Source organism: Malaclemys terrapin, chromosome 20, assembly GCF_027887155.1.
Source record: "Malaclemys terrapin pileata isolate rMalTer1 chromosome 20, rMalTer1.hap1, whole genome shotgun sequence".
Lineage (NCBI taxonomy): Eukaryota > Metazoa > Chordata > Testudines > Emydidae > Malaclemys > Malaclemys terrapin.
Window position 1 is genome coordinate 2278169 of NC_071524.1, and position 26138 is coordinate 2304306.

The following is a 26138-nucleotide window of genomic DNA, read 5'->3' on the forward strand; positions in this document are numbered from 1 at the left end:
CCTGACCCCCTGTATAACCCAGGCCAGAGAACTGCCCCCAAAGAATTCCTAGTGCAGACCTTTCAGGGAAACATCCAGTTTGAAAATTGCTAGTGATGGAGAATCCACCACACCCTTGGCGAGTTGTTCCGATGGTTAATTACTCTCCCTATTCCAGATGGATGTCTTGTTTCAAGTCTGAATTTGTCTAGCTTCAACTTCCAGCCATTGGACGGGGTTAGACCATTGTCTGCTAGATTGAAGAGCCTGTTATGAAATATTTGTTCCCCGTGTAGACACTTATAGACTGGGATCAAGTCCCCCCTGGACCTTCTCTTTGGGTTCCTGGAGTTTATCACTCTCAGGCAGGTTTTCTAATCCGTGAATCATTCTCCTGGCTCTTCTCTGACCCCCTCTCTGATTGATCAGCATCCTTCTTGAATGGTGGGCACCAGAACTGGACACCGGATCCCAGCAGTGGTCACCCCAGGGCCAGATCCAGGGGTAAAATAACCTCTCCGCGCCTACTTGAGATTGCTCTTTGCATACCCCAGGATTGCATTGGCTCCTCTGGCCCTACTGGGAGCTTGTGTTCAGCTGACTAGGTGCCATGACCCCCCAAATCTTTGTCAGCGTCCCTGCTCCCCAGGAGAGAGCTCCCCCCCCCCCCCCCCCGGTGCGTACAACACAGCCTCATTTCTTTGTTCCTGGACGTCTGCATTGACGTTTAGACGTATGAAAAATTCCGCTTCAGTAGCTTGTCCCCCTCTGGGTGTTCACCTCACGGATAGATTGCTAGAACAATCGGTGCCCCTCTCAGCCTGCCTTCCAGCCGAAACAGGCCCCGTTCTGCCAGTTCCTTCTTGGGAGATCAGGGCGCAGTCCCCTGCTCATCCCAGCTCCTGTCCGGTTGGAATCCTCCTTCTCGAACGCGGGGGAGTTGGACACAGTATTACAGACGAGCCCTTACTGGTGTCTTGTCCAAGCATTAAAAAGCAACAGAGGGTCCTGTGGCACCTTTAAGACTAACAGAAGTATTGGGAGCATAAGCTTTCATGGGTAAGAACCTCATTTCCTCAGATGCAAGTCTTGCATCTGGAGAAGTGAGGTTCTTATCCAAGTCTTGCATCTGAAGAAGTGAGGTTCTTACCCATGAAAGCTTATGCTCCCAATACTTCTGTTAGTCTTAAAGGTGCCACAGGACCCTCTGTTGCTTTTTACAGATTCAGACTAACACGGCTACCCCTCTGATACTTGTCCAATCATTGAAGGCTTCTGAACATCCCATCCTCAGCTTCCGCGCAGGGCTTCATGCCCAGCAAATCGCTCTGGGCAGGCAGGGGAGGTGGGATATGGGGTGGGGCACAGGGGCTGGTTATACAGGGACCCCTCAGCTGGTGCTGAGCTGCGGCCACCTCTGGGGTGGAGCACAGGGGCTCTTTAACAGCTTAAAGCAACACTACTGCAAGAGTTTGGGACAGGAAGTGATGGAGAAACCAGCCGAGAGTGCAGAGGGCTTGGCCAGGAATCTGGGCTGTCTGTGGGGGTGGGGGACGGGATGTTCCAGGGGATCTCTAATGACCAGGAAGTTTCAAAAGATTTGGCAAACATATTTCACAAGTGCAGGATAAGGAAGGAGGGTGGGGAGAGAGAGAGAGACTTGCTAATAGCCCAGTGAGTAGGGCATTCTCCTGGGAGGGGGCCACCCCAGGTACAGATCCCTGCTTGGAGTCACCCCTGACTGCAGTGGGGGCAGAGCTGGATTCTGATCTCAGTCCCCCTGTGGTCAATCTGGAGTCGTCCCTGAAATTCAGGTTGACCCCAGGGGGCTGAGATCAGAATCCAGCCCTGCCCTCCGTGCAGTCAGGTGTGACTCTGGATTGACCCCAGTGTCGCCCAGTCCCTGTTGAGTCTGCTTCAGAACCTGGCCTATGTTATCCCCCCGCTCTTTCTCCCTGCAGGTGAATGGAGGCGATGGGGAGTGAGAACCGCACCTCGGTCTCCGAGTTCATCCTGGTGGGTCTCTCCGGCCGGCCGCGGACGCAGCGCCTCCTCTTTGCGGCCATCCTGGCCACCTACCTGGCCACCCTGGCAGGCAACCTGCTGATCGTGGGCCTGGTGCGGGCCGAATCGCGCCTCCACACCCCCATGTACTTTTTCCTCAGCCACCTCTCCTTCCTGGAGATCTGCTACACCAGCTGCACCGTCCCCCAGGCTCTTGCCCACCTCCTGACCCGCACCAAATCCATCCCCTTCGCTCGCTGTGCCGCCCAGATGTACCTTGCCCTCTCTCTCGGCAGCACCGAGGCCATCCTGCTGGCCGCCATGGCCTACGACCGCTTCGTCGCCGTGTGCTGGCCGCTGCGCTACGCCGCCCTCATGGGGCGGGGCCGTTGCTGGGCACTGGCCTTGTCCTCCTGGGCTGCTGGGTTCCTCCTCTCGGTGGTCAACACGGTCTGCACCCTGCGGCTGCCCTTCTGCGGGCCCAACCGGGTCAACCACTTCTTCTGCGAGCTGCCGGTGGTGCTGGAGCTGGCCTGCGCCGACACGCGCCTCACAGAGGCCGTGGTCTTCGGGGCGGCCGTGCTCATCTTGCTGCTCCCGCTGGCTGTCATCCTGGCCTCCTATGGCCTCATCCTGGCCTCCGTGCTGTGGGGGCAGGTGGCTGCCGGGCGACACAAAGCATTCTCCACCTGTGCCTCCCACCTGGCCGTGGTGGCCATCTTCTACGGCACCGTCATCTCCATGTACATGAGGCCCCGCTCCGGTGCCGCCCCTGACCGGGACAAGCACATCGCTGTTTTCTATATCGTGGTCACGCCAGCCCTCAACCCGCTCATCTACACGTTGAGGAACAAGGAGGTCAAGGGGGCCGTGGCCAAGCTGATGCACAGGGCTGGATTGGCCAAGAAGTCCTAAGCATGGCCAATAGGCCACACTACCCGAGTGTGGACCTAAAACGAGGAGGCACTTGGGACATGTCATGGGGCGAGAGCTGGTTGGGAAACAAGGGGGTTTCCACAGAACATTTTTATCTTAATTTTCCACAGCGGCGGCGGGGGGGAGGGGGAATGATTAGAATTTTTTTTTTGCCTAAATTTTCCACAGAAAATGTCAACAGAACTGAATTTTTAAATTTTTCATCTGAAGTTTCCACAGAACATGTTGGCGAGAAAATATGTCTTTTTTCCCCCTAAATTTTCCACAGAACACATAGATGGAACCATAAATATTCCTTTTCATCTACACTTTCCACAGAAAATTTCAGTGAAAGAGAAAATTTTTGTTCCTATCTAAACTTTCCACAGAAAACATCAATGGAACAGAAATTTTTCATTTTCCTCTTAATTTTCCAGAGACATTAGCATTGGATGTGAAAAATTTTCAATTTTGGTTACATTTTCCACAGAAAATATTGATGAAACCAAAGTGTTTTGTTTTCAGCAAAATTTGTCCTCGGAAAGTTACCTTGAAAGTAGATTTTTTTGTTTTCTCTGACTTTTCCACCGAAAATTTCAATTTTGCTTGGTGAAAATTTTAATACTGGAAACTTTCAGCCAAATGGTGAAAAAATTTTCACCAACTGATGAAAAATTTTGGCTAAAACCCCTAAATATTTCAATTCTGAAATGTCGTCATGTTGCCTCATGTGTCCATTCTCCTCTATAGGTTGGGCTCTCTGGTCAGACTACATCTCCCATGAGGCACTGTGGTCTCTCCTCTTGGAGACAGAGGTGGTGCATCATGGGAATGCTACGCTGTAGTTCATCGTGGGAGACGTAGTCCACATGGAGAGCCCAGTCTATAGAGGAGAATGGGGACATGAGACAACCAAACTACAATTCCCATAAGCCATCACTGCGGCATTTCTGAATTGAAATATTCCATTTTCCAAGCAGTCATGTTTTTGCTGAAAAAAGATGACATTTCATCAACAGGCTCTTTTGGTGAAAAAAAAAAAGTTTCAGAGAGGAAAAACAACAACAATTTTCTGTCTAAAAAAAGCACTTGATAGAAAACTTCCTCCTACTGCGATGCTGAAATGCCGCGAGCCATTGGCGAAAGGTCCCCTTCTTTGCAAACAGCTCTCACCTGAGACCTGACAAACTCACTGTACCAAACGCATCTTAAGGATATTTATCCAGAAAATGTAATGAGAAAAGTACCTACAGAACGCTCGTAATTTGTCAAGATTCAAAATCGTTGGGAGAGGCATGTACAGGTGACGTTTAAGGGATAATGTTTTGATCTTGACTGTAAGCTTTACGGACTTGGAGAAGAAATTAGACCCCAGGGGGATAATGTCTCGGCGACGGCCCACTTGGCCAGGGGAGTTGTCCCCCTTCCCCTCCCCCTTCCCCTCCTTAGTTGGTGATGCAATGCAAGACTTAAGTCGTTTAGCCTTGCACAATACTAAGATTTTCAACAGGAAATCACTGGAGGTCAGTGCAAACTATCGAATGAAACCACCGGAAGGTTAAAAAAAAGGAACATTGCCACGAGGCAGAGGTTTGCCCTGCTGGCGAATAGGATTAAAAGGCTGTTTTCAGCATACCGCAGAGGGAAATGCACTCTGGATGCATTCACAGAGGAAATCCCCAGGCACTCTGCAACAGACCGAACTTTTATTTGCGCGGGGGGTGGGGTGGGGGAAACTTACTTTATTAGCAAGGAAAGGAAACTAGCTATCAGACCCTTCGCGCCCTGTGATTTTGCTGTGTGGTCTGTTTGTTTCCACCACTTCCTTGCACTCTTAGCTAAATCTTTACTTCTTCCTAAACCCGCCTCTGTTGCATTGTCAGTGCTGTGTGGTTTACGGGAGCGGAGGCTGAAGGCAAAACTGGGGCAGGCTTGGGGGCAGAGGATCTGGAATTTCTATGAGTAGCCTGTGCCAGGGGCTGGATACCAGAGGGCAAAGGGACTCAGGGAGTGGGGTGCTCCTGTTATCATGCAAGGTGAAGTCGGGGAGGGCACTGCCCAGAGGAGAGTCCTTGAGTGGTGGAAGGACTGGTGGGGTAGAGATGAAACCCGGCTACCACAAACTATCCCCTTTTCCTAGAGTTGGATCACAGTGCTGGGTACCCTGAGATCTATCACAGATGTGTCCCCTTTGGTGTAGATAACCCCCAGGGCCAGGACCCCTCGGTTCTGGATCAAGAGTTCCCAACCATCAGTGACATGGTGTCACGTGGATGCGACTTTGGGACCTTGAAATGAGGGACAGTTGTCTGACTGAGCCTTCATGGGAGGAGCCTGAGGCTTTGAGCTCGCCATCCCTGATTCCCAGCTCGACTCTGTGGGAACTCTTGGATGCTGGGAAACGCGAGCTGGGTCTCAGCTGGCAGAAGGTGCTGCTGAGAGCTGGGTTCAAGTGCTGGCCCAGCCCCTCGATCTCTCCATGCCTCGCTTTCTCCTCTGTAGAACGGGGATGCTGGTGCTCCCGTCCCACGCCTCTGCCTGGTGCACGTCAACTGGGGCAGAGACCATCCCTCACAGGGCGTCCGCGCAGCTCCATGTAACGCTCCTGCTCATCCGGCGAGGGCAAGGTACTGGGGTGGCTCTGGGTTCTCGGTTCCTCTACTGACATCGCTCTGGGTCCGACTGCCCCCGCCCTGTCCAGCTCATCAGACTGGGCTGCCAAGTGATGGTGACCTAAAAGGAGCTATGGCTGATTGACCCTCTGCTGGGGGTCTGCGCCATTGACTCCTGCTGGGGCCAATGGGGCTGGACCCCCAGGTGAAGAGGCCAACCTTGCTCTGAGACATTAAGGGATGTTTTGGGAGGAACGAGGAGGCTGCTTGGATTTCTCTCCCACCCCCAGAAACCAGGACCTCTCCCACCCATCCATGGCCTGGGGAGGGGGGATGTCTGGGCTCTCCCTGGTTGTGCCTGACCTGCACCCCAAACAGGAAAGGGGGGTTCAGCCCTAGGAAAGATGCCCCCTTATGGTGCCTACTAGGGAGCTTAATTACCTAGGCCAGTCCCAGGCCTGGACCTCTGTCCAGGTACGTTCCTCCTGGTCGTCTACCTCCTCCATCTCTCATGCTGGGGCACTCCGGGTGATGCTGTCCAACCAGGGCAGTTACAGCGCACCAGGGAGCCAGTGGCTCAGGTGGGAATCCAGCAGGACCCCCCCAACCCATTCAAAAGTGCCATGGCTCGCCCCCCCCCCCAAGCCTCCCTGTGCAGGCCTCCCCCACGCCACGGAGAAGGGCCCTGCGGCCATGCCGCTATTTGCTGCGCTCGCTGGGCCTCGGGGGTGGTGAGCAACGGAGGGCATGTTTTATAGACACACAGGGAACCAGTCAGTGCTTGTGACAGTTGATTTAGGCCTGAACTTGTCATTTTGTAATTACATTTAAAACGCCACCCCCCAGGATTACTGAAACTCAGGGACCCCAATCCAGTGGGGCCAGATTTGCCGCTGTGTAACTCAGCACCCCTCCATTCGCTAGGGGGATTGACACCAGCTGGGGATCAAGCCCCCCCCCCCACTCCATCTCTTGCTGTCCTTCACTGCCATGTGGCCCGTTTCATGCCCCTCGTTTTATCTCCCAGCTGGGTGTTGACTGCAGTGCTGGTGCTTGGCCTGTCAGAGGGCAGGGGACGATCACACAGGTGGCATCATCCCCCCCTCCCAACCCCCACCATGCCAGCCCTCAGTTAATGCAGCAGGCCCTGGCAGCCAGCACGGGGGGAGGAGAGGGGTTCGAGGAGCAGAGCTGGGATTCTGGTCCGGTGACATTAAGGGAACCCCACAGTCAAGGGGAAATGGACACAGAGCCACTCAGAGCACCCAGCCAGCAGGGGCCTGCCCACAGCTCCTTGCCACTACGATGCAGGGCTCCACGGCAGGAAGTCCTGCTCAGAAACGGGGAAACTCGGGGGCGGTGAGTCCCCGCTTCAAACTGACCCTGGAGGAGAAGGCACGGAGAAAATCGTAGGCATGGAGCTGAGGTGCTCATGGCCATAGGGCATATACACACCAGGGGAAGTGCCCGCCCCGGGACCGACCCCGCAGTTCCCCCGGGGCAATGGGCACACGCACACCAGGGGCAGTGCCCGCCCTGGGACCGAACCCGCAGCTCCCCCGGGGCAATGGGCACACGCACACCAGGGGCAGTGCCAACGAGGGGACCGACCACGACCCCGCAGCTCCCTCGGGGGCAACGGGCACACGCATATCAGGGGCAGTGCCCGCCCTGGGGTTACCCTGCAGCTGCCCCGGGGGCAATGGGCACACGCATACCAGGGGCAGTGCCCGCCCTGGGACCGACCCCGCAGCTCCCCCAGGGGCAATAGGCACACTCACACCAGGGGCAGTGCCCGCCCTGGGCCGACCCCGCAGCTGCCCCGGGGGCAATGGGCACACGCACACCAGGGCAGTGCCCGCCCTGGGACCGACCCCGCAGCTGCCCCGGGGGCAATGGGCACACGCATATCAGGGGCAGTGCCTGCCCTGGGGTTACCCTGCAGCTGCCCCCCAGCCACACTCGCACCACAGGCTATGCACACTCCGGGACCATCACCCCCATATAAAACAAGACCTTTATTTACAACCCCCATCAATCCGCCTCCCTGGCACAGAGGCAAAGGTGGGGGTAGGAGTGGGGGGCAGAGAAGTGCTGTCACCAGGTTTGCGTCTCCAGCCCTGGCCTGCCACTTTTTGTGGGCAGGGAGTGAGCTCAGCCCGTGGCCGAGCCACAGAGCCCAGGGCCTCATACCCGGGCAGAGGCCCGAGTGCCATGCAATCCCTCTGGGGTGGAGTGAAGCCCCCCCGCCCTACACACAGACGCCCCCTGCGCGCAGTCCCGGGGCTCACTCCAGCTCACGCAGCAGCTGCAGCTCAAAGACCTGGAGGTGCTCCTTGAGCTGGCGCCGCATGTCCGGGGCCACCCGCCGCTCCCGCTGCAGCTCGCAGATGCGTAGCCGCAGCCGCTGTTCTCTCCGCTTGCAGGCCTGCAGCTGCCGCTGGACCCGGTCCAGGGCCTCCAGGGCTGCCTCCGCGCGCCGCTTCCACAGCAGGGCGCTGCCCACCTGGTAGCTGTGCTCGCTCTGGATGTAGGCGCCGGCCGGGGGCGGCAGACGCAGCATGTAGAAAGATGGGGAGACGGGACGGGGCGGCTCCGAGGTGGGTGACGTGGGGGCCTCTGAGGGGCCATCTGTCTCTGGGAGCGTGGGGGCGTCTGTTTCCGGGAGCGCCGGCATGGTTGTGGCCGCCTCCTGCCCCGTGGCCGCCTCCTGCCCCGTGGCCGCCTCCTGCCCCGTGGCCACAGCTGGGTACTCCAGGAGGATGTCCGACAGGCTGGCCAGGATGACGTCGTGCTGATCCTCTAGCTCCACCCCCTGGGGGAGGGGCCCGGGCAGGCTGCGGTGCTCAGTGGTGGGGGCAGCCGCAGGCGTGGCCAACTCAGACTCCTCCTCCTCCGGGAAGCATGAGACCTCTGCGCTGGCTGGGGCATCCTGCTCCCCTCGGGCTGGATCGCGTCTGAGGGGACAGAGCCCATCCCACAATGCACTGCAGGGGGCAGGCACAGCAGGGTCCCAGAGCAATAGACCATCCCAACCCCTCTTGACTCCTGACTCCCCAATCCAAACCTGGGGCAGCCCCAGCCCCTCCCACCTACACCCTGCCCCCAAGATAGCCCTGCCCCAACCTAGCCTGGGGTCAACATACAGGGACAGCCCCAGCTCCTTCCACCCCCAGCTCCTGACCCTCCCCACCTCAATCTAGCCCAGGAGATAACATCCAGGGCTGCCCCACCCACTCCAGACCTTGACCCCGCTCCCTGCCCCCCAGATCTGGTCTCCAATGCACACAGCCAGTTCCAGCTCCTCACCCTGACCCATTGCCCCTGCCATGGCTGGGCCCCCATCAGTCGCATGGGGGCAGACCGGGCCCTTCTGATCCGCAACCCGGCCTGCACAGCTCTGCCTTGGCACATCCCAGCCCCTCACCCCACGACCCAGCCCATCTACAGGACGGGCACTCACCTCCACCTCCTCCAGGCTCTGGCAGCCTTGGGGTCATCACCCTTCTGCCGGGAAGCCCTCACCTTCGCCGCCCGGCGCGCTTTGGAGAAGGACTCGAAGACGGTGGGGACGGCCCCCTCCTTGAGCCGGTGGTAGCCGCTGCGGAGAGACATCGGCAGGCACGAGCTGCCCCCGGCCCAGCTGGCTTGGGGAGAACCCCACCGCCCTGCGCTGGAGGCATCGCCCTGGGAGGACGCTCTCCCGGCACGGGGACTCTTGGATGGGAACGCTGTTCCACTAGCTTAGCTGGGTGTCTCTTTGCTGGCCTGGGAATATTTTTAAATGGCTCTTTGCCCTGTAGGATCCACTAGGCCAGGATGAGGCCCTGACTTTGGCGCATACGATTTTCAGTTTATCAGTCGGTCTGTCTTAGGCCAGGTCTACACTATGTGTGGTGTAGCAGCTGTAATGCCGTAGCACCGGAGCGTAGACGCTTCCTGTGTTGATGGAGATGTGAGTAATCCACCTCCCCAAGAGAATTCTTCTGTCCACCTAGCCATGTCCGCACTGGGGCGTAGGGCGGCTTAACGACGGCACCCAAAGGTGTGAATTTTTCACACCCCTGAGACATGGAGCTAGGCTGATCTAAATTTTAAGTGTAGACCAGGGCTTGGTCACCTGCACACTGGCTTTGAAATAAGCAGCAGTCTGATTTTTTTACCCTCTCTCTCACAAATCCCTTAGTCTCTGAACCACACCATGTTTTATTCAGGTGTTTAAGGCCCTGATTGGATCCCACGATTGGATCAACACAGCCAGCCCTTGGGGTTCCACATTCATAGATTTTTAAGGCCAGAAGATCATCTACTCTGACCTCCCATCTAGCACCGGCCACCATCCATTCTCCCCTGCCTTGAGCCCTGTGACTTGCGTATAGTTATTGTAGAATAGTTACAGGGCTTTACATTCACACCTCACCCGGTTAACTTCCTGGTGCAGATGAGCTCTTTGTCCTAGGACGCACCCGCGGGATGACTACTTATGTGGGTATGTTTATCCTACCTTACAATAAACCCCCACTACTTTAACGTACCCCCCCCCACACCCGGTATTCTTTCGCTCGCTAGCAAGACCTTGCATCGAGAGAGCTGCTGTAACAAACCGGAACTGTATTTCAACAGAACTCATTGCAAAATGGGGCCAAGGAACTGTGAGGAACAGGCCTTAAGAAAACTCTAGGCTTCAGAAGACACACTGTCCGTCAGTCCGCACAGGAAGCGGGAGAGGGGATGTGTCTGCATGGGGGGAGAGAGGGGTGGAAGGAGGCAAAATGGACCAGCTCACCTTTGTGGGATGAGGGGGGTGTCTAGACTAGGGGGAACCATTCAGATCAGTCCATCCTCACGGGGAGTGTAAGTGCATCTGGACTAGTGGGACCATACAAACCAGTTCACCTTTTTGGATAGAGGGGCTGTGTCTGGACTGGAAGGTGGGAGAACCATATGGCCCAGTCCATCCCTACAGGTAGGGGAGGGTGAGTGCATCTGACCTAAGGGGAACTGTACAGACCAGTCTATCTTCACTAGGGGGGACCATATGGACTAGAGGGAACCATATGGACCAGTCCATCTTTGGGGGGATATGCCAGGACTAGGGGGAATTGTATGGACCAGTCCTTCTTCTGGAGAGGTATGTTTGGTCTAGGGGACCAGTCCATCTTCTCGGGGTAGGAGGAGGCATGTCAGGATTAGGGGAACCGTATGGACCAATCCATCCTTCCAGAGGGCAGATGAAGAGGGTTCAGGGCAGGGCTCCACATGGTCCAACCCATTCTCCCAGAGGAGAGAGGACCTGGGGGAAGGATAGCTCAGTGGTTTGAGCATTGGCCTGCTAAACCCAGGGTTGTGAGTTCAATCCTTGAGGGGACCATTTAGGGATCTGGGACAAAAATCTGTCTGGCGATTGGTCCTGCTTTGAGCAGGGGGTCGGACTAGATGACCTCCTGAGGTCCCTTCCAACCCTGATATAGAATATTCAATGAACCAGGCATCTATGTGACTGGTGGTACTGTTCTTCTTCACACCCCCACCCAAGCTGGGATGCCAGGGCAGCTGCTGGCACGGTTATGGAGACCTGGTGAAAAAGCTCATCTCCCAAGCTAGCGAGGCTCAGCCTCGCTAGCACCACTCAGCTTCGGGGCACAGAGCTGGGCATCCCTGGGTGTCGGCTCGGCCTCATGCACTCACCTGATCCCCACCATCTCGAAGCAGCTCTTCTCGAAGTGCTTGGAACAGAAGTAGATGTAGTCAGAGGCTGGATTCCAGGGGCCCTGGCCGCTCGGGTCCTTGCGCTGACAGTTCTCCAGCCACACGCTGCGCCGCGGGTTATCCTTCTTGGGCAGCCTGCGAGGACAGAGATGGCACGGTTCAGCTCCCGAGAGAGGCATGGGCCGGGGCAGGGGTTCAACCGCCACAAGGACCTCCCCGCAGGCATTTTCAACCCAGAGATGCTAATGTCCTCTAGGTACGGAGAAGAAAAAGCAACACCACCTCCAAATGATCTGCTGGAGCTGGGACGTAGGACCGACCAGACCAAAGGCCTCCCTGTTTCCGACAGAACCCAGCTGCTTTAGAGGAAGAGGCAAGACGCTCCCTAGTGGGCAGTTCTGGAATAACCTGCCTACAAGGGAAAATCGGTCCCAACTCCTCAGCGATTCCTTGATCACACCTGGTCTCAGCTGTGGTTTTGGAGCAACAAGCTTTGATGATAATGAGTGAGTCCTTGTGTCAGGAAGGTACGCAGGCTGTGCTGGGAAAGTATTTCCTTTCTGTTGGCGTTAAACCTACTGCCGTTCAGGGTGCCCGGATGTCCCTTGCACCTTCCCCTCAGGGAGGGGAGGGCGAAAGGGCTGGCTGTGGGGGGAGGTTGTGGGGAGGGAGCAGGGCCAGGGTAGCTCTTACCGATGGAAGGAGATGCCTCGATTGCGGGTCTCGCGGGTGTCCCGGGTGCAGCAGCCGGTAGCAGAGCAGTGACGGGGCATCTGTGGGGAGAGAGACAGAGATGGGGAGGCCCTGAGAATCACTCACCCCCCCCAGAGCTACACCCCAGCCAATGGCTCTCAGTCTTACCTACCTGACCACTATAGCCAGGACACTCTCCTGCCCCCAGCAATACCTACCCCATCACCCTCCTATAACCTGGAACCCTCCCCACCCCCACCATAGCCAGGCCACCCTCCCCAATCCATGCCCTCACCCCCCCCCCATAGCCAGGACACCTGCCCCTCCCCTATGAATATTTCCACCACACATTGGATCTCTCAACTTCCCCATATGTGACCCCCCCCCCATAACCAGGACTCAGCAATACGGGAAGTGGGGGGGGGTTTCCACCCCCATCCCCTGTTTGTGCCTCCCCAGCTTTGAACCCCTGGACCCTGCGGAGGGGGAAGGCCGGCGGGGGGGGGGCAGGGATCGGGGGGGGCACGAGGAGCCGTGGCGGGGGGGCAGCCTGGGAGGGGGGAGCGGGGGGCTGAGCCGGGGGGGCGGGGAACCCCCGTGCGGGGAGGGGTGTGACGGGGGCGGTGACGCGGGGTATCTCCGGGAGGGTCCCCGGGGGGGGGCGGTGACGCGGCGAGGGAGTCCCCGGGGGGGTCCCGTGACGTAGCTATGACGCGGAGGGTACTGGGGGGGTCCCGAGCGCGGGAGCCGGTGACGCGGCGCGAGGGGGGGGGGATCCCCGGGGCCGTTTCCGGTCTCACCTCCCCGCTCCCATCACTCCACAGACGCTGCGGTCCAGGGTCTGGCGCAGGCGCAGGCGCAGGCGGGCCTCTCGCCGTGTTCTCGCGAGAGCTGGAAGGAGGGTGAGCCCCGCCTACCCGCGACAAGCTCGCGAGAGCGCGGGCGGGGAGGGGGCGGGGAGCCCCGGCGGCCAATCGGATTCCGACCCATGCCCCGCCCCCACCCCTGCTCGGGACCCATGCCCCGCCCATCAAAGCCCCGCCCCTCCCTCCCTCGTAGCCCCACCCTCAGAGTCTGCTACAGACCCCGCTCCACAGAGCCCCGCCCCTTCCCCATCACCTGCCACAAGCCCCGCCCCCTCACCCCAGAGCCCCGCCCTTCCCCATATTACCTGCCACAGGCCCCGCCCCTCCCCTCAGAGCCCCGCCCCTCCCCTCATCTAGGGTGATCAGATGCCCCGATTTTATCGGGACTGTCCCGATATTTACTTATTTGTCCCGTGTCCCGACCTACCTTCGGTCGGGACGCGAATTGTACCGATATTTTGCCTCCGCTCACAGGCGGAGCAGAGCCCAGAGGGGCCTTGAGCGCCCCCAGTCCCGACTCCGCCCCCTCCTTCCCCCATTGGATCCCTCCCCAAATTTTTGCCCTGGCCCCACCTCCAGCCCCGCCCCCTCACTGCCCCATTGGATCCCTCCCCAAATCCCCGCCCTGGCCCTGCCTTTTTCCCAAGCACACGCCGCATTCCTCCTCCTCCCTCCTCCCTCCCAGGCTTGCGCTGATCAGCTGTATGGCGGTCCAAGCGCTGGAGGGAGGGGAAGGTGGAGATGGAGCGGAGGCATGCTGGTGGGGGGGGCGCGGCGTGTAGCTCCGGAGGCCGATTTTTTTTTTTGCTCCGCCCCCCCTCCCCTCCTCCGTCCCAATATTTCACCTGTGTGATCTGGTCACCCTACCCTCATCACCTGACACAGGCCCCATCCCTCCCCTCCCAGCCCCTTCCCCATATTACCTGCCACAGGCCCCGCCCCTTTTCTCATCCCCACCCCACATCTCCAGCAGGGTGGTGCCGACCTCCAAGGCAGGACCCTGAGGTGGCTCCTTCTGTGGTGACGGGGGGAGAGGTCCTGGGGGCTCTGCCTGGTGCCCTCCCGGCCCCATGGCCACAGATCCAGCTTCAGGCTGCCCAGGCTGCGAGATTTGCGACACGGCCCATCCAGGCTGTGAGGACGGCGACGCGGCACCTGGTGGATACGGAGGCTCCCAGCTCATCTCCCTGCTTGTGTTTGCTAAAATGCAAGTCGTTCGTTCCCTGCCACCTCCTGCCCTGGCCTCTCGAGGGGCCTGTTCACCAATTGCATGCAGCTGAGCTGATCCCATCTTCCATTGCTTGGGCCAGGTCTGTTGAATGGCTTCAGCCTAGGCAGAGCTGGCTGGTTTTGGAGGCAACACATCAGGGGGATCAGGGGGCCATGCCCCCCCTTTTTACTGGCCCTAAGGGCGAGCGAGGGGGGGAGGGGGCAGAGAAGAGCAATTGGGGGTGGGGGCTGGGGGAAGAAGCGGTTCGAGGGCAGAGCCTTGGGGGGAAAAGGTGGCACGGGGGGCCAGAGCCTCGGGGGAAGGGGCAGGGTGGAGGCTTGCGGGTGAAAGGGTGGCACAGCGGTGGGACCGTAGGGGAAGGGGTGGTGCAGGGGGGCATGGTCACAGGTGCCAGTGGCCCCCACTTTTAGGAAGCTTCTGCTGCTCCTGCATCACATCCTATGGGGGAATTCACAACCTTACAATGTCGTGAGGACATTTCACCATGAGATTATTGCCCAGCCAGACTGATCCAAAATGAGCCACCTTCCCCGTGGGCAGTGGACTGCACATAACCACGCTCAGACAACACACGGAAGATGTGGATATCCCCTCCACAAATGGAAATGCAAAGACTCACCAAATTGTGACAAGAAGATACCACAGGAATGACCACACTGGGCAGGGCCGGCTCCAGGGTTTTGGCCGCCCCAAGCAGCCAAAACAAAAACAAAAACAAAAAAAAAGCCGCGATCGCGATCTGCGGCGGCAATTCGGCGGGAGGTCCTTCGCTCCCAGGTGGAGTGAGGGACCGTCCGCCGAATTGCCGCCGAATACCTGGACGTGCCGCCCCTCTCCGGAGCTGCCGCCCCAAGTACCTGCTTGAGAAGCTGGTGCCTGGAGCCGGCCCTGACACTGGGTCAGACCATGGTCCATCTAGACAAGTATCCTGTCTTCCAACAGTGGCCATTGCCAGGTGCTTCCGAGGGATAAACAGAACAGGGAAACAAAACATTTTGCTTTTATAGAAATGAAGCTTTTTAATTTTAGAGAAACAAAACTTTTGGATTGATCCCCAATTTTTTTGTTGTTGAAAATTTCATTGTGTGGGAAATTTCAAAATTTGATGTTTTGTTCCAGAAACAAATTTCAAAATTGTGGAATTTCCCATGACTTGAAAATCCCAGGCCATGCATAGTTCAGCTTTAATTTAAATAATGGAGATATCCCATCTCCTAGAACTGGAAGGGACCTTGAAAGGTCATCAAGGCCAGCCCCCTGCCTTCACTAGCAGGACCAAGTACTGAGTTTGCCCCAGATCCCTAAGTGGCCCCCTCAAGGACTGAACGTTGAACTCATAAGCCTGGATTTAGCAGGCCAGTGCTCAAACCACTGAGCTATCCCTCCCCCCAGGGAGACCTGAGATCAGAATCTATCTACAGCCCCACCTAAGCACCCCCCGATCCTTACAACACCTTGTCATGCAGGGCCATTACTCCCATATTACAGACAGGGAACAGGGGTGCATCTACACACCAAAAAAAAAAAACCACTGCAGAAAGTCTCAGAGCCCAGATCTATAGATTCAGGCTTGTGGGTCTCAAAAGAGCCATGTAGATGTTTCCGCTTGCTCTGGAGCTCTGGGTCTGAGATCCAGCGAGGGGGGTTGCTCTGGGAGCTCTGGTGGGAATGTCTTCGCTGCCCCACAGTGTTTTCAACCCTGCAGGGCAAGCCTGATTCCATAGCCCAAGGCTCTGAGACTTGCTGTTGTGGGATTATTTTTTTTTTGCAATGTAGATGTACCCTGAGGCACAGAGAGGGTAGGTTGAGGCTGCAATTTGGAGGTGTGATTACAGCACACAGAGATATACCTGAGCTAACTAGATTGGGTAGATCCACCCATCCTGCAATCATTCCTCGCCCTGGCAGAAGAGACATACCCTGGGTGATTGGCTCAAGGGCACACGGAAAGCCCGTGGCAAAGCAGGGGATTAAAACCTAGACTCCCTCATGCTAGAAATCTAACCACTAGGCCATCTAGCCTGCCAGCCGAGCAGGGTGTGTCTACACTGCACACCCAACCCGGACTCTGACTCAAGTCTGAGACCAAGGCCCACTTCTGTCCACACACAAACCAGTCTGACTCAGCACAGCATTTTGCAATGTGGACGCAGCCCAAGTCGCAGCCCTGAGGCAGAAGGGCTGTGTGGCGCAGAGTGGGCATGCTGGCATGGCTGGGAGACCCGGGTCCAGCATCTGTAACAGAGCTGGGCTGAATGTGCAGTGTGGACGTACCCGGTGCTTCATTTGTGATGAAAGAGGTGCCCGGGCTCAAGCAATTTTTTTACTTTCATAACTGATGCGGCAAGCTCAGATGTGCCGGGGCTCTGACAAGGAAGTCCCCATCCCGACTACAAAACTGTCTGGTAAAGTTTTGAATGTATTTACTGAAATGCCAGTTCCGGAAGCTTTGAAATATTCTGAATTTAAGAAAGCTGTTTTATAAAGGTTTCAAATTACTCCTGAAGTATAGGGTTGAGATTAAGGCCTAGTCTACACTGGGGGGGGGGGGGGGGGTGTCTATGTAAGATATGCAACTTCAGCTCCTGGAATACTGTAGCTGAAGTCGATATATCTTATTCCGATTTACCTCCCGTCCTCACGGCGTGGGATTGACGGCCGCGGTTCCCCCGTCGACTCCGCTACCGCCACTCACTCCGGTGGAGTTCCGGAGTCGACGGGGAGCGCGTTCGGGGATCGATATATCGCGTCTTAACGAGACACGATATATCCATCCCCGATAAATCAATCGCTACCCGCCGATACGGCAGGTAGTCTGGACATACCCTTAGAAATCCTAAAAGGGGGGAATACAGGGGTGTGGACTGTCACGTCCACCTATGCTCCGTGCGCTGAGGAGGCTGTCTGTGGTAGGACCATCCTCTTAAACCAAGTATCAGGGGGTAGCCGTGTTAGTCTGTATCTACAAAAACAACAAGGAGTCTGGTGGCACCTTAAAGACTAACAGATTTATTTGGGCATAAGTTTTCGTGAGTAAAAACCTCACTTCTTCGGATGCATAGAGTGAAAGTTACAGATGCAGGCATTATATACTGACACATGGAGAGCAGGGAGTTACTTCTCAAGTGGAGAACCAGTGTTGACAAGGCCAATTCAATCAGGGTGGATGTAGTCCACTCCCAATAATAGATGAGGAGGTGTCAATTCCAGGAGAGGAAAAGCTGCTTCTGTAGTGAGCCAGCCACTCCCAGTCCCTATTCAAGCCCAGATTAATGGTGTTGAATTTGCAAATGAATTTTAGTTCTGCTGTTTCTCTTTGAAGTCTGTTTCTGAAGTTTTTTTGTTCAATGATAGTGACTTTTAAATCTGTAATAGAATGACCAGGGAGATTGAAGTGTTCACTTACTGGCTTATGTATGTTACCATTCCTGATGTCCGATTTGTGTCCATTTATTCTTTTGCGGAGGGACTGTCCGGTTTGGCCAATGTACATGGCAGAGGGGCATTGCTGGCACATGATGGCATATATGACATTAGTGGATGTGCAGGTGAATGAGCCCCTGATGGTGTGGCTGATGTGGTTGGGTCCTCTGATGCTGTTGCCAGAGTAGATATGGGGACAGAGTAGGCAACGAGGTTTGCTACAGGGATAGGTTCCTGGGTGGGTGTTTCTGTGGTGTGGTGTGTAGTTGCCGGTGAGTATTTGCTTCAGGTTGGGGGGTTGTCTGTAAGCAAGGACTGGCCTGCCTCCCAAGGTCTGTGAGAGTGAGGGATCATTTTCCAGGATAGGTTGTAGATCGTGGATAATGCGCTGGAGAGGTTTTAGCTGGGGGCTGTATGTGATGGCCAGTGGTGTTCTGTTATTGTCCTTGTTGGGCCTGTCCTGCAGTAGGTGATTTCTGGGTACCCGTCTTGCTCTGTCAATCTGTTTCCTCACTTCCCCAGGTGGGTATTGTAGTTTTACAAATGCTTGATAAAGATCTTGTAGGTGTTTGTCTCTGTCTGAGGGGTTGGAGCAAATTCGGTTGTATCTTAGGGCTTGGCTGTATGTGGCGGGCCCGATCCCAAACCCATTGCAGACATCCTGGGCTTTGGATTAGGGGCCCAGCATGCCACCGCCCAGGCCTGATACTGATTCACCCCAGCAGGGCTCTCAGCCACTGGGGAAGAGGTACAGTCTTTACCTTCAGCTCTGGATCCGTGCAAAGGGGAAGTCACACTGGATCCAGGAGTGCACAGATGTGTGCTGGTGTTTGAGAGGACCATCCTGTTCCTGGCGCAGACATCAATGGAGTGCTTCACCAAGGCTGGATGGAGCAGGGGCTCTGGACATCTCTGCCTCTTACAACACCAGCCCCTTGCAAGAAGACACAGCTCTCAGCTGGAGAAGGATTTAATTGCTTTGTAGGGGTGGCCGCGTCTCCAAAGCTCTGAAATATCCTAGCACCTCTGGGATCCGTTGGAAGGCGTTGTCCACACCCCTAGGAGACAATTACCACGCCTTCCCTGCTCCCACTTCACTCTGTGCATCTGCCAGTCTGAAACGCTTACTGGTGCCTTGGGCAAAGCTTGGGGGAGCATCACCCAGGGTCAATCCTGAGCCAGCCCCGACTGCAGTGAGGTCAGGGCTGGATTCTGATCTCGGCTTCCCCAGAGTCAATCTGGAGTCACACCTGACCAAAATGAAGTTGTTCTGGATTGGTTTAAATGTGAACAGAATCCAGTCCATGTTCTTTAGAAATAATCCCTGGTGCTGGAGACGCAGGCTTGTATCTCCTCTCTGCCCTCAGTTCAAAACCACAGACCAGGTCCTAGACTGCAGGTCTCGAAGGGACAATTATGTGTGTCTCATCTGACCTCCAGCATGGTGCAGGCCAGGGGGTTTATCCAAATTAGTTCTTGTTTCCGTTCCAATAGCTGTGGTTGAACTGGAGCATATCCATTTTTATGAGATGCAGGATCCGAAGAGCAAACCCAGCTGTGCCCCCACAGGGTCTGTTTCTGGGGTGTGATCCTTTTCCTTAGTCACTCACGTATAATAGCACAGAAATTGTGTGTTAGAAAGCCCACCCTTAGTAATAGGTAAATCAAGATTTTAGAAGGAGATAAATGCTCATCTCCTCCTCAGGTGGTGTGGCTGAGTGATTAAGGCAATGAGGTGTTATATATTGTGCTCTTGATACGTGGGTTCAAATCCCACCTTTGTTAAACCTGCTTATTCTTCATCCCTTCACAAGCATCATCTTTCTCCCTGAGTTCTGCCCCGCACTCATTGCTACGTTCACATTCACGGACCATGCGAAAGAACCGGGCAAAGTCCCTGTGCTACAGATTCAGTTCATGAGCAGCGCTTGCTTTTGGGAGCAACAAAGTTTCGACTTCATTGGAGAAACCAGCCCTCAGTAACAGGCAGCTCCATTTTGTCTTCATTCTCATTTCACCTCATGATACCACCATGATTGTATGCACCTGGTGCAAAGTCAGCATGACACACGTTCATCTTCTTCCTATATGGCATATCCATCACTGGAGGTTTGCAACCAAGGTACCCCATTGTGTATGGACCTCTGCTAATCTCTTTGGGGATGAGTAGTCCTTTTGATCCACCCTTCGTCCATCCCAGATCTTCTTTTTCTGCTTTGTGTTCTTCTGCCATCGACTTTCCCTTCCGGTGCCCGTAAACATGCGTCTCTCGCGGAACCTTTTAAAACATCCCCTGCAAATTGAACCTTTCTTTTCATAAGCCGTCCAATTAACATTTGCTCAGTTCCAGTCATCTCCAGTGCTTTGTTGTTGGTTACATGGTCTCTCCATGATATTTTCAGAATTCTCTTGTAACACCATCATTCGAAGGATTGTAATTTCTTTATTATCGATTGTTGGAATGTCCATGTTTCCAGCTGTAACTTAACACAGACCAAATGTACGTTTGCAAGAGTTAGAATTTAGTCTTCAGAATTATGTCCCCTCTCATCAGAGGTTTCTTCTTCCAGAATATCTCTTGCGCTCTTGCTATTCTGGTGCTGACTTCAGTATCCAGTCTTCCATCTTCTGTTGTGGTGCTTCCTAACTAGCAATAATTGCTCTCTTGTTGTATGGTTGTGTCTTTCACTGAAATCTTGTATGTTTTCCAAGGATCCTTGCATGCCACCGTAGTTTTTGTCCTGTCCACATTCAACTCTAGACCATATTCTTTGCCATATTCATATATAATCTCCACCTTCTTCTGAATCACCCAACAGCACTGTGTCATCTGCATAATGAATGTTATTCGCTCATTTTCCATTCATCTTAATACCTTCCTCTGTTTCCTCAATTAATTTAATCAAATACTCACTATAAATGTCAAATAAAGTCAGTGACATCATACCGCCTTATCTCACTCCTCTCTAGATCTCTATTAGATTTTCATTTTCATTTCCCATTATAATTGTCTTCTGATTCCAGTATAATTGTTTTATTACTCGGCATTCGTATCCATCAGTCCCTACAGATCTTGATATTGAGCAGTTTGTAGTGGTAGCTTCTGTCAAATGCTTTTTGGAAGTCAATGAAACACAAGTATATTGCTTTCACCTTTTCAACTGATCTTTCTCATATGCGCATCACAGTTTCACAATGGCGTTTATGGTGCCTTTTCCACATTCAAAATCATCTTGTTGTTTGCTTATTTCCTGATCAGTCTTTCCTTGTACTCGGTTCTGAACAACTTGCAGAAGTATCTGAGATACTTGGCTGCTTGTTCTGTAGTTGTTACAGTCCATAGTGTTGTTCGTTTCTGAGATTTGAATACACATTGAAGTTGTAAAATCCTCTGGCAAGTCTGCTGTCTCACACATGTTCTTCATTAACTCTGAGAGGCCTTTGGAGCCTTCAGCCCCTATGCTTTAAATCAGCTGGTTTTCCATCACAACCTACTGCTTTTCCATTCAGACGTCTTTTTATTGCTACCATGCTGTCTTCATCCATTATTGACAGGCGCTTATTTGATTGATCTCTAGTTGAAATTTTTCAGGCCTATCATCACCATATAATTCATTCCTATATTCTCACCATTTCTCGTTCTTGTCTTTAGGGCCTGTCAGTTATGGTTCCTTTTTGTCCATAAGACTCATAGACTCATAGACTCTAAGGTCAGAAGGGACCATTATGATCATCTAGTCTGACCTCCCGCATGATGCAGGCCACAAAGCCGTCCCAACCCTTTCCCTTGACTCTGCTGTTGAAATCCCCAAATCCTCTTGTTTAGAGACTTCAAGTAGCAGAGAATCCTCCAGCTAGCAACCCCTGCCCCATGCTGCGGAGGAAGGCGAAAAATCTCCAGGGCCTCTGCCAATCTACCCTGGAGGAAAATTCCTTCCCGACCCCAAATATGGCGATCAGTAGAACCCCGAGCATGCGGGCAAGATTCTCCAGCCAGACCCTCATTGGCCATTGATATTATGTACCAGCGATGGCACGCTGTTCATTTGACTAAAATCACATTATCCCATTAAACCATTCCCTCCATAAACTTATCTAGCTTAATCTTAAAACCAGAGAGGTCCTTCGCCCCCACCGTTTCCCTCGGAAGGCTGTTCCAATATTTCACCCCTCTGACGGTCAGAAACCTTCGTCTAATTTCAAGCCTAAACTTTCCCACGGCCAGTTTATATCCATTCGTTCTCGTGTCCACATTAGTACTGAGCTGAAATAATTCCTCTCCCTCCGTGGTATTTATTCCTCTGATATATTTAAAGAGAGCAATCATATCCCCCCTCAGCCTTCTTTTGGTTAGGCTAAACAACCCGAGCTCCTCTAGTCTCCTTTCATACGACAGGTTTTCCATTCCTCTGATCATCCTCGTGGCCCTTCTCTGTACCCGTTCCAGTTTGAGTTCATCTTTTTTAAACATGGGAGACCAGAACTAAGCGTCGTATTGGTCACTTTCCTTCTGTAATCAAACCTTTTGTTTATTTTCTTTATCCAGTTCTTCAAATTATTTGCATTTCTCATTCAGCCATTAAGACTTTGCTGATCTGCATTTATTATTTATCACTTTAGCTAGTCTTTGGTATTTGTTTTCTGTTGTCGATCCGTGTGCTTTTTCTTTCCTTCTTTCATCTAACAGAGCAATGATTTCATCTATTTTCAGGGGCTTTTAGTAGCTAGTAACTTCTTGCCTACATGTTTATCTGCAGGTTCTTTGATAGCATCTCTGAGATGTTCCCAAGTTAATTGGTCCTTGTTTTCATGAATGCACACATTACATGGGTTAAAAACTGACTAACTGACAGGTCTCAAAATGTGATTGTAAATGGGGAAACATTCTCAAGCAGGGTTGTTTCCAGTGATGTCCCGCAGGAATCAGTTGTTGGGCCTGTGATAACATTTTTATCGGCGAGCTGTGGAAAACATAAAATCATCATCACTGATGAAGTTCGCAGATGACACAGCGATTGGGGGACTGGTAAATGATGAGTGATGAAAATGATTTAACTGATACAGAGCGACCTGGATCGGTTGGCAAAGTGGTCGCAAGTCAACAATACACATTTTAATCATAGGCGCCAACTCCGTGGGTGCTCCGGGGCTGAAGCACCCACGGGGAAAAATTGGTGGGTGCCTAGCACCCACCGGCAGCTCCCCGCCCCAGCTCGCCTCCGCCTCCTCCCCTGAGCGCGCCGCCGCGTCCTGCTTCTCCCCCCTCCCTCCCTCCCAGCGCTTGTGCCGCGAAACAGCTGTTTCACGCGGCAAGTCTGGGAGGGAGGGGAGACGAGGGGGAACGCGGTGTGTCCGGGGCGGGGATTTTGGGTAGGGGTCCAAATGGGGCAGGGAGGGGGTGGAGTCAGGGCGGGGCTGGGGGCTGGGCCGGGGCCGGGGGGGCGTGAGCACCCACCGGCGCCAACAAAAGTTGGCGCCTGTGATTTTAATATGGCCAAATGTAAAGTCGTCCATCTAGGAACAAAGAACGTTGGCCCTACCTACAGGCTGGGGGAGTCTCTCCTGGGAAGCAGCGACTTTGAGAAAGATTTGGGGGTCGCGGTGGATAATCAGTTGAACATGAGCTCCCAGTGCGACGCTGTGGGCAAAAAGGGCTAATGTGATCCTGGGATGAGCAAATCAGGGAATCTCGAGTAGGAGCAGAGAGTTATTTTACTTCTGCATTTGGCAGTCCATAGCGTTCTTCGTTTCTGAGATTTGGATACACATTGAAGTTCTAAAATCCTCTGGCAAGTCTGCTGTCTCACACATATTCTTCTTTAACTCTGAGAGGCCTCCGCTGCTGGGATCCTGTGTCCAGTTCTGGTGCCCACATTGAAGAAGAATGTTGATACGTTGGAGAGGGGTCAGAGAAGAGCCACGAGAATGATTGAAGGGTTATAAAACCTGCCTCAGAGTGATGCAACCAAGGAGCTCAAACTATTTAGTTTAACAAGGAGAAGGTTAATGATCACAGGCTTTCGGAGCCTACAGGGAAACAGAAATTTGTTTTCATTCCAGCAGAAAAAGATCTAACACAATCCAGTGGCTGGAAGTTGAAGCTAGACAAATTCAGACTGGCAATAAGGTGTAAATTATTAACAATGAGGGTAATTAACCTTAATTAGAACACTTCACCAAGTGCTGGGCGGGGGAATTCTCTATCACTGGTCACATTTGGAAAGCTTGACAGGCTGTTTTTCTAAATGATCGGCTCTTGGTCAAACGGGAATTAATACAGGGACGTTCTAAAGCCTGTGTCACACAGGAGGTCAGAGCAGATGATCACAATGGTCCCCTCTTACCTTATAGTCTCCGATTCTGCAGGCACTCGAGGCCCATGCCCAGGGCTGGATTAAGGACTAGGCACTATGGGCCTGGATGTACAGAGAGATTTAACTGTTGCAGCGCTGAGTGTTGCAGGACCTACACTGTGGGCCCTGGAAGATCACAGGAACGCGCTGCGATTCACAAAGCCCGAGCACTGTGCCTAGGTGGCTGCACAACGAAAGCAGGGAGAAAGGTGCCGGAAAATAAGAGCGGCCAGAGCCAGCACACTAGTTGGGGAGCTGCCGATCAGAGGGGGCGTGTGCTAAGCCCCCACCCTTCTCTCAGAGGGAGGGGCCTAAGTCCAGAGAGCAGGGAGGGGCCCTTTTCTGCTTGGAATCCACAACCATGAGCTTTCTCTGGAGCTCGGTACCTTTGGTGTTTCGGCGAGCAGCGGCCCTCTCATAACTATGAGCCCAGGGGTTGGAGAACTCTCCTGGAAGCCATGTTCCCATTCCTCCCTGCAACAATGATTTGGTCCCATGAGGCATTGCAAGCCCTTCCCAAAATGCCCTGTGGCGAGTTGCACTGTGGGAGAGCTTTACGGGAGCCCCTCCTTGCACGAACTTGCCTGAGGTTCCCGAGCCAGTGGGCGGCCTTTGCACACAGGGCCGGCTCCAGGCACCAGCATTCCAAGCAGGTGCTTGGGGCGGCAATCTGCAAGGGGCGGCGGTCCGTGTGTTTTTGCCGCCCCAAGCAGTGTGCCGAATTGCCGCCACGGACAGTCCGTGTACCGTTAGGGCGCACGCACATTTCGGCAGCAATTCGGCGGCAGCTTCTACGTTCAGCTGCCCGTGGCGGCAATTTGGTGTCTTCTGTCTTCCAGCTGAAGACAGAAGCTGCCGCCGAATTGCCGCGGCCATGGAAACGCGCGGGCCGCCCTAACGGCACATGGACTGCCCCCGCCGTCCGCGGCGGCAATTCGGCGCGCTGCTTGGGGCGGCAAAAACAATAGAGCCGGCCCTGTTTGCACATGCCCACCACATTGGGCCCCGCAAGGCTGTGAATAGTTCCCGGAGACAGGCCTCCTGGCGCGGGGGGCTGCAGAGCACAGGCCCAGAGGCAGAAACATGGGCACGGAGGGAAATTTTTGCTGCAAAAAAGCCCCCCCAAAAGCCCTGGTGGAACGTGGTCTCACCCCAGCCCTGACCTGTCTGTGACATGGTGCCACCCAACTCCCACGCTGACCGGGATATTGCAGCATCGCCCGAAAACAAATCAAACCACCTTCACCTCACTCTCAGCCACCCCCCACTTTTTTCCAATTAATTTAATTGTTGTCTATCTGCTGCCTGCGTCTTCTCGCAATCCCCCGGGCACGACCATTATCGATGCCCAGCAGAGCCACTTTGCGCTTCCTTTTTAACAAGCCCAGGTGGAATTCGCTTTGGTTACCCGCTGTTAACGAGGCAGCCGAGGCGCACGTCTTCCCCCAAGGGGAGGGAGTTGTGGGTCTGCTTCTAGACTCTACATTGGGCCTGGCATCAGCATGGCCAGATGTGGCCTCTGGGTTTGGCTGGTGTTTTGGTGCCCACCTCCAGACATCTCAGCCCTGGTTTTCAGCACCCAGGATGACAATTAAAGCAAAGAGATCAACCCTCTCTTTCAATTTTGAATCTCTCCATTGGCTACCCCTTCTCTAGCACATCAGACTTACGTGGTCTTCACTTTCAAGGCCCTTCCTGGTGTATTCCCCGCTCCACCCTGGGCCAAGACCATCACACTGACCACTGAGAATAGCTAGTGGGCTAATGTGTTCCTGGGACATGTAAACATGGGAATCTCGAGGAGAAGCAGAGCGGTTATGTGCCCTCTGCATTTGGCCCTGGGGCGACCGCTGCTGGGATCCTGTGTCCAGTCCTGGTGGCCACCATTCAAAGAAGGACGCTGAGAAGTTGGAAAGGGCTCAGAGAAGAGCTGCGAACATGATGAAAGGATTGGAAAACTTGGACTCCAGGAGCTGAGTTTGTTTATTTTAACTCAGAGGAGGTGGAGGGGGAAGGATCAGTATCTACATGAGGAACAGATATTAAATAATGGACTTGCCAGTCTAGCCGACAAAGCTCTAATGAGATCCAATGGCTGGAAGTTGAATTCAAACTGGAAATAAGGCACTCATTTTTAACAGGGAGGGTAATTAACCATTGGAATGATTTACCAGGGGTCACGGTGGATTCGCCATCACTGGGGATTTTTATATCAAACCTGAATGTTTTTCTAAAAGATCTGCTCTAGCTCAGACAGGAATTGTTTCGGGGAAGTTCTCTGGCCTGTGTTATACAGGAGGTCGGACTAGATGATCATAATGGCCCCTTCTGGCCTTCGAATCTATGGGATCTA

The 26138-nt window shown here is 54.1% G+C and overlaps 2 protein-coding genes across 2 annotated transcripts; one reads left to right on the forward strand and one right to left on the reverse strand.

Moving 5' to 3' along the window:
* Positions 1–1944: 1944 nt before the first annotated feature.
* On the forward strand, positions 1945–2898 carry LOC128826587 (olfactory receptor 2D2-like). Its single transcript, XM_054009941.1, has one exon. The coding sequence runs from the start codon at positions 1945–1947 to the stop codon at positions 2896–2898; it is 954 nt and encodes a 317-aa protein (XP_053865916.1).
* A 4610-nt stretch (positions 2899–7508) lies between these two features.
* Positions 7509–12795, reverse strand: THAP7 (THAP domain containing 7). Its single transcript, XM_054009940.1, has 5 exons — positions 12713–12795; positions 11913–11992; positions 11199–11354; positions 8974–9111; positions 7509–8467 (listed from the first exon to the last, which is right to left on the reverse strand). The coding sequence occupies exons 2-5, from the start codon at positions 11990–11992 to the stop codon at positions 7798–7800; spliced, it is 1044 nt and encodes a 347-aa protein (XP_053865915.1). The 5' UTR covers positions 12713–12795; the 3' UTR covers positions 7509–7797.
* Positions 12796–26138: the final 13343 nt, after the last annotated feature.